Source organism: Sciurus vulgaris (genome assembly GCF_902686455.1).
Source record: "Sciurus vulgaris genome assembly, chromosome: 11".
Lineage (NCBI taxonomy): Eukaryota > Metazoa > Chordata > Mammalia > Rodentia > Sciuridae > Sciurus > Sciurus vulgaris.
The window spans coordinates 24,512,644-24,520,329 of NC_136472.1; the positions used below are offsets into that span (position 1 = coordinate 24,512,644).

The 7,686-nt window shown below is 34.5% G+C and overlaps 1 protein-coding gene across 1 annotated transcript; it reads right to left on the minus strand.

Annotated features, from left to right (window-relative positions):
• Positions 1-4,721: 4,721 nt before the first annotated feature.
• LOC306638999 (olfactory receptor 4C11-like) lies at positions 4,722-5,657 on the minus strand (the record flags this gene model as incomplete). Its single annotated transcript, XM_079102446.1, has 1 exon — positions 4,722-5,657. One exon carries the CDS (start codon positions 5,655-5,657, stop codon positions 4,722-4,724), a length of 936 nt encoding a protein of 311 aa, XP_078958572.1.
• Positions 5,658-7,686: the final 2,029 nt, after the last annotated feature.

Here is a 7,686-nt window from a genome sequence, read left to right on the forward strand (position 1 = left end):
ACTGTATCTTCATATTTTTTAAACAGTATTGCTGCTCAAGAATGGCACCCTGTTGTCAAAAAGACCAAACTTCATGATTGTACATTCAGCATTGTAAATAACTTTATGAAATCCTTTTTTGATTCAAGTGAGTAAACAAAAATTTAAATGAATACTATTTTCATAAAAAATGTTGGCAAGGATATGGAGATATGGCTGACATAGATAAAAGGGAATCCTTCCACACTGGTTAGAATGTAAATTAATATGGACTTTTTGCAAATAATTTGGGGTTTCTCAAAAATTTAAAGCATAAATCTTTGTGAAATTTATTTTAAGTAATATATTTCAATGCAATTTGAATTTGATTGCATAGCACCCTGTACCCCATAATTATGAACAATTTGAATTGTTAATTTAAAGTAAAATTAAAGAACAAATAAAAATAGGTCTATTATATGATCTTGAAAGATGGTACTGGATATATATCCAAAGACAATATAAATTGTACTTCTAAAAGATATCTGAACTCCATGTTTATTGCAACCCTATTCACAATACTGAGAGGAGGAATCAAACTAAGTATATACCAGTGGATGAAAGAATAAATAAAATATTGTGTACACACAATGGAGTATGAGCCAAGCCATTTGCACCAACATGGATGAATCAGCAGCACATTAAGTGTAACAAGGCAGAGAGAGAAGGAGAAATGTTCATGTTCTTACCTATATGTGGAAACAAACAAAAAAAGATTCAGCAAATTTTATTTCATATTTTTATAATTATAACAAAATTAAATTCTATCATCATGTATAAAAAAACAATAAAATTTTTAAAAACTAATAAAAAGTAAAGTGATGCAACAAAAAAAGTTGTAAGTAGAATTATAGTTATCAGCAGTTGGTTAGGGTGTGTGTATCAGGGGGTGTAGAGTGGGAAGCATTGGTCAAAAGAGAAACAAGTGATATATATGAGGCACAAGTTAAAAGCATCCATTGTCCAACATGATGCCTGTAGTTACTAAGGGTGGGTTTTATTCTTGAAAAGAAAGTGAAAGACAAATACTGCAAGTTTTCATCTACATGTGAAAATCAAGAGTTGAACTCAGAAGCAATGCTTCTGAGTAGTAGCATGGGTGTTAACAGGTGGGGAGGGGCAGGGGAAGGGACAGATTTGGACATGTTTGTCAAAGGAGGATTAAGTTTCCTTTACATAGGAAGCACATGTTACTGACATCCATTGTGTAACAGTAAGTAATTTGTAACAATGTGTAATATTCTTGGAAATTACCTACAGTAGAATTTAAGTTTTCATAAAACAATGAGAAGTATCAGTTAATTATAACACATATCTTAATTAGATCAAATTAGTTATTCTCAAATTCTACATATTTCAAACCCTATTTTACATGATAAGTATATAAAACTTTTATCAACTAAACAAACCTTATGTGCAAAATGTGTAGTTTGTATGCCAGGCTGCCAAAGATTCCCTTCATTTTTACTTAAGAAATACTGCCAGGTGTGGTGGCTATGCCTGTAACCCCAGTGCCTTAAGAGACTGAGGCAGGAGGGTTACAAGTTCAAAGCCAGCCTCAGCAACTTAGGGAGGCCCTCAGTGACTTAGTGAGATCCTGTGTCAGAATAAAAAATAAAAAGAGCTGGGGTATGGCTCAGTGGTTAAACACTCCTGGGTTCAATTTCTGGTACCAGAAGAAAAAATAAATACCAAGGAATTTAGTATTTTCTTAGGTTTATATTGTCACATTAACTCCACACTTCATTATTATTATTTGCTACATTTCCATTATAATGTTAAATTATGTTCACTGAATAAAATAAAAATACGATTGGTAAATACATATAGTGTTTATACCTGAAAATACCAACTTTCAAAAATATATTTGAAAACTCTATTTTATGAAAAAAACAGATAGCCACACTAAATTGTTTTTTAAGTTCCTTATGTGCACCATAGTTTTTAACTCTCATGAGAAATCAATAAAATAGGGTTGATTTTAGTGTACAGTTTACAAACAAAGCTTTTAGCCCAGGATTTGGATTCATGCAGTCTAACTTCAGAGCTTGCACTTTTACATCATGTTGACCCATGGATCTTGAAGCTAGAATAAACACAGTCCCTGATCACCACGTTGTCCACCTAGAGGTTCCTGCTTTTAGACAATTAGCAGCTATGTTTGAATTAATGGACACAGTAGGACAGAAGCATTGATCACATTGGCTTAGAAAACTTAGAGAACTTCTTAATGAACCTCTGGCATTGGTAGAGCAAGCTCAAAAACTTGGGCTTTCTCTGAACTTTAGAGTGTAGGTGTATAATTTTTCCATGGAAATATCAATTTTTATGTTACTTGTGTGAAACATAATTATAAAAAAAACAATACTTGTTCTCCAAGTGAAAGGATAATTAGAATTCGGTTTCTGATTTAGGTGAAAGACCTGATCACTTTGAAAGTGTCCATTGAATACATATGGCGTCCCAGAAATTTAAAATATGTTATTTTTCCAGTTTTACTTTTTCCTTTTAAAATGGACAAAAAAAATCATTCATATTTATGTAATATGGAACCACATAAACCTTTTAACCATTTTTTCTCCTACAGTTACTTCTTATTTTATAATCCTACTTTTAATTTTAATTCTGCATTTTATCCACATTTTAGTTTTTTCATTTCTTCTAATCCTTTGACCTTGATTTGTTCTTACAAAATGAAAATCACTATGAACCCTCTATGTAATGGGTATGTGCATAAGTTTGTTTTTTTTTTTTTTTTTTTTTTTTTTGTGATCAGTATAATAAAGGAGTACATTAGAGAAGTTTATGTCCAAATCAGTTCATTTCCTGGGTCTATAAAGTATGTGAGTGTCTTTGTGAATGAGTTTACTTGGAAGTAACTTTTGACAGAAAGATATGGTTAATACTGGTAAAGATTTCTAATTAAGTTATGAGGCACCATACTAAAAAACGAAGTGAAATTTAGTCACAGATACTAAAGAAAGGGTGAAATTTCCTACAGGGAAATCAATGTATATTTATAACGTTCATGATATAACTAAGACCTGTGCCTCTGAGGTACACCTGTTCATCTGTTCTTTTCCCCAATATGTGCATAAAAATTTCAATGGCAATTGTAATTCGTAAAGCTATTCAACCCCTTTAGTAGAGAGAGGAAGAGAGAGAGAGAGAGAGAGAGAGAGAGAGAGAGAGAGAGAGAGAGAACAAATAAAAAGGAAAATAATATGAGAAAGTGACTTCTTTCAGCAATAGGGGAGTCTCCCTGGCCCCAATATCTTGACCCAAGTGCTCTATTCTCTCAGTGCCCAAGGTAATTTCATTTAGTTTTTCAATATAGTCAACTTTAAACAAAAGAGATTGGATCTTTAAAAAAAAAAAAAAATCTTCTTCTCAATTTGAGAAAATATGCTGGATCTCTGTTATATTTGTAGTGTTTGTGTTGTTTTGATTTTTTTTTTTTTTTTAGGTATTGGGAATTGAAAGCAGGGGCACTTGATCACTGAAGCCCATCTGCCACCCTAATTTGTATTTATTGACAGGGTCTCTCTGTGTTTCTTAGCACCTCACATTTGCTGAAGCTGATTTTGAACTCACAATCCTCCTGCCTCAGCCACTGGAATTACAGGCATGCACCATCAGTCCTGGCTATAGTTATAGATTTTATTTAGCTTCAACAATATCCATTGTTTTGCCTTTTTTTTTTTTTTTTTTTTTTTTTTTGTTTTGGTGCTGAAAATTTAACACAGGGCTTTGTGCGTGTGAGCACTCTACCAGCTGAGCTTATCCTCAGTCCCATCGTTTTACTTTTATTTATCCTTTTTACTTTTATTTTACTTTTATTTATACTTTTATTTAGAGTTCTGGTGCTCAAACTCCTGTACAGTAATCATGTAATGATATTCATCTCAAGACATTGTCGTACTACATTTTAAAGATGACAAAAACAGTATTTTGATTTGTTTAACAAGCAGAAGTAAAAAAAAAAAAAAAAACAGTTTAGAATAACTTTTATGAAATACAACACTAATTCAAACAGATGAAAATAAATTCTACCCAAAAAACCAGTGACAAAATTAAATGTAAGTTCTTGATTCTATGAGTTATCTGCTTTGCCCTGTGTGTGTTCAAGACAGTCAACACATTACTAAAAATGGGTGACAGAGGGAAATAAAAATCACAATGAACTGTGTGTGCTTTCTGTAAATTTATAAATTTCAACAGCTTTGATGGTAAAGCTGTCTCTCTTGTCAGGAAATCACACTAGAGCCTGACTTGACATTTACAGAATTGCAGGAATGGATTTAGGAAATCACACTAGAGCCTGACTTGACATTTACAGAATTGCAGGAATGGATTTAGGAAATAAAGAGTTAGACTAATGATGTCAGGGACACTAATGGTCTGATGCCAGAGGCAAAGGAAATAAGGTAATAGTCAAGGTAGTGTGTGTATAAATAGGCAGGTCTTGGAAACACAGGGGTGGGGGGAAAAAGTGAAAGTGTAGAGAGAAAAGACATTTCCTCCTAACTACCTGCAAAGAGATGATGCTATAGAATTTATAATGACTGTCATGTAGAAAAATTCAGAACCCACAATTCAAATATAAGTACACTTTACTGTAACAATTATCACAAATGATCATGTTTTATGTCTATACTTAGTCAATCAAATCATAACAGTAAATAAGAAATTGGACTCTCAATTCATCGCTTGCTTTCTGATACAGTTTTAACATGCCACAGCTTTCTCATGGCATTTTTCACCTCTGCATTCCTCAGAGTGTAGATGAGTGGGTTGAGGAAGGGTGTTCCAATGGTATAAAATACCGACACCATCTTGTCCATCGGGAAAGTGGTTGGGGGGCGTGTATATATGAATATACAGGGACCAAAGAACAAGACCACTACAATGATGTGAGATGTGCAAGTGGATAGGGCCTTTTTCCTCCCCTCTGCACTGTGATTTCTCAGCGAATGCAGGATGACAAAGTATGAGATTATCAAAATCATGAAGCTGCTTGAGCAAATTGCCCCACTGTTAGACACCACCAGCAGGTTCATGACATAAATTTCCATGCAGGCGAGTTTCAACAAGGGCTGAAGATCACAGAAATAATGGTCAATCAAATTGGGTCCACAGAAGGGCAATCTCAAGGCCAGGATAATCTGAGCAGTGGAATGCATAAAAGACCCTATCCAGGCAAGAATAATCAAGATGAGACAGACCTGCCTCCTCATGATCCTTGGGTAATGCAAAGGCTTACAAATGGCCACATAGCGATCAACAGCCATGAGGATGAGGACAAAGATCTCCATGCATCCAAATAAGTGCAATGCAAAGATCTGTGTCATGCACTCACTGTAGGATATGCGTTTCTTTGCAGAGAGAGCATCCACAATCAGTCTAGGGGCTGTGGTTGTTGAAAAGCAGAAATCAGAAAAGGAGAGGTAAAACAGGAAGAAGTACATGGGACTCCCAAGAGATCGACTGCATCTGATGGTCACAATAATGAGCATATTTCCCGCTACAGTTCCCACATAAAAAATTAAGAATATTAAAAACACCATTTTCTGCCTCAGAGGATCCTGTGTCAATCCTAGCAATATGAACTCAGTCACGTTGTTGTTTTGGTGCATCATCTCACTTGATGTGCAGACATCAAAGATTGGAAACCCTCATTCTGCATGGGAGGAAAGAAGAAAATGTAAAATAACTAAATTTGTAGTTCAAATATACATTCTCAGTCATGAATTTGTAACTTCCCAGTGAGTTATCATTCACAATCCTGTGAAATTTTCTGAATATAATTCAATTTCTAGAATTCATTTAATGCATTCACCAGACTGCATTTGAAATGAATGAAACAGGGAAATAATGAGAAAGTAAGTGCTTCTTCAAGCAAAGTAAATATTGCTTTAGTGGATTTGGTATGAGCAGATAACCCTCCAAGCTGAATGTGTTTCCTCAGTCTGTAGCATGGAGTTGTGTCGGGGTTGTGCATTGCAACAGAGAGAACACTTATGGTGTTCTCTCTGTTGGCTGCAATGGGCTTCAACCTTGCTGGACTCCGGTAGTAGCATTCAAGCAATTGTACGCAGTATTTTGGAGATCCCATTCTGAATTTTTTAAACATTTGAGATTGCATTCCTAAACCCATTATCTCTTCACCCTACATATATAAGACACCTATAATAATTTTGAGCAAATTTATAGGTGTCCTATAAAATTTTACATTTTCATAGATGTCCTATTTATAGAAAAAAGGTTATAATGGATTTTTAATAGAATCTAGACACACACAGATAGAAAGAGAGGAAGACAGAAATAATGGACATAAAATTACACTTGTGTACAGCCAACTGTTCAGTGTGATCTGGTATAGGATATTTTTATCTTATTTCTTGCCTTGAATAAAAGTTACCTCACAATTTATGTAGTTCTTTTCAATTCTAAATTCAGCCTCTATTACTCTGTGGTTTCATATTTTAAATCATACTTGTTACTTAAAATTGAATTCTTTCCCTTTTGTTATTTTTCTGAGTCCTTCAGCAAGTTTCTGTAAGACCTAAGGAGACACTGGGACTAATACCAAGGAAGAAGAAGGAGAACAATCACCATAAATCAAACAACCGTTAAAATTTCAGGTATAGGCAGCACCAGGGAATCAAGCAATAATCTCTGTTCTGGGTACAGTACCAATGGTTATAATCCCAGCAACTTGGCTGAGACAGGAGGATTTCGATTTCCAAACCTTTCTGGACAATTTAGTGAGATTCTGTCTCAAAATCCAAATGGTTTTTAGAGCCCTGCATGAGGTCCACAAGGAGCATTGCTGGCCAGTAATTGAGTTTTACCTGTTTATGTCTGTGGCAGGTGGTCAAAGCATGTTTCCTCCGTGTTGCAGAATAAAGCCCAACTCCCTAAAAAAAAAAAAAAAAAAAAAAAAATTTTTTTCAAAAAACACAAAACAAATGGCCTTGGAATGTAGTTCCAGGGTAGATTGCCTCTGGGTTCAATCCTCAGTACCATGAAAGAAAGAGAGAGAGAGAGAGAGAGAGAGAGAGACAGAGAGAGAGAGAGAGAGAGAGAGAAAGAGAGAGAGAGAGAGCGACAGAGAGAGAGAGACAGAGAAGGGGACAAAGAAGGAGGAGGTTGGGGGAAGAGGAGGAGAAATAGAGGAAGAAAATAAAATGATCTCTGGTTGCTTTAGCCATAAACTCTCAAAGAAATTCTAACTAAGTGTAACTCTCCCATATTCTATACCGTAACTTCTAGGAAGAGAATACAGACACAAAAAGGAAATTAATATTCAGTTTAATTTGCAAAATGCTCAAAAAAACTTTTTATTTTCCTTCTAACATAACATACATTCAAGCTAAAGATATTTGTAAAAATGATAAAATACATTTGTAAGATATGTGCCATATTAAAGCATCACTTCTTCAAATACAAGTGGATTTCATAGATCATTAAAAAAACAAAAAGAAAAAAAAATAATAAACAGGACACAACAGAGGGCAAAGATTCAATTTTAGGAGTTCCTTTCTTTTTTATTCAAAAGATAAAGCATAAGAATGGATGCACAATTTCATTCCCAGGTTAATACATTCAAATTCAAATTCCAATAGAATGTCTTTTGCTCCTCTATGGGATGGTTAAAGCATTTGT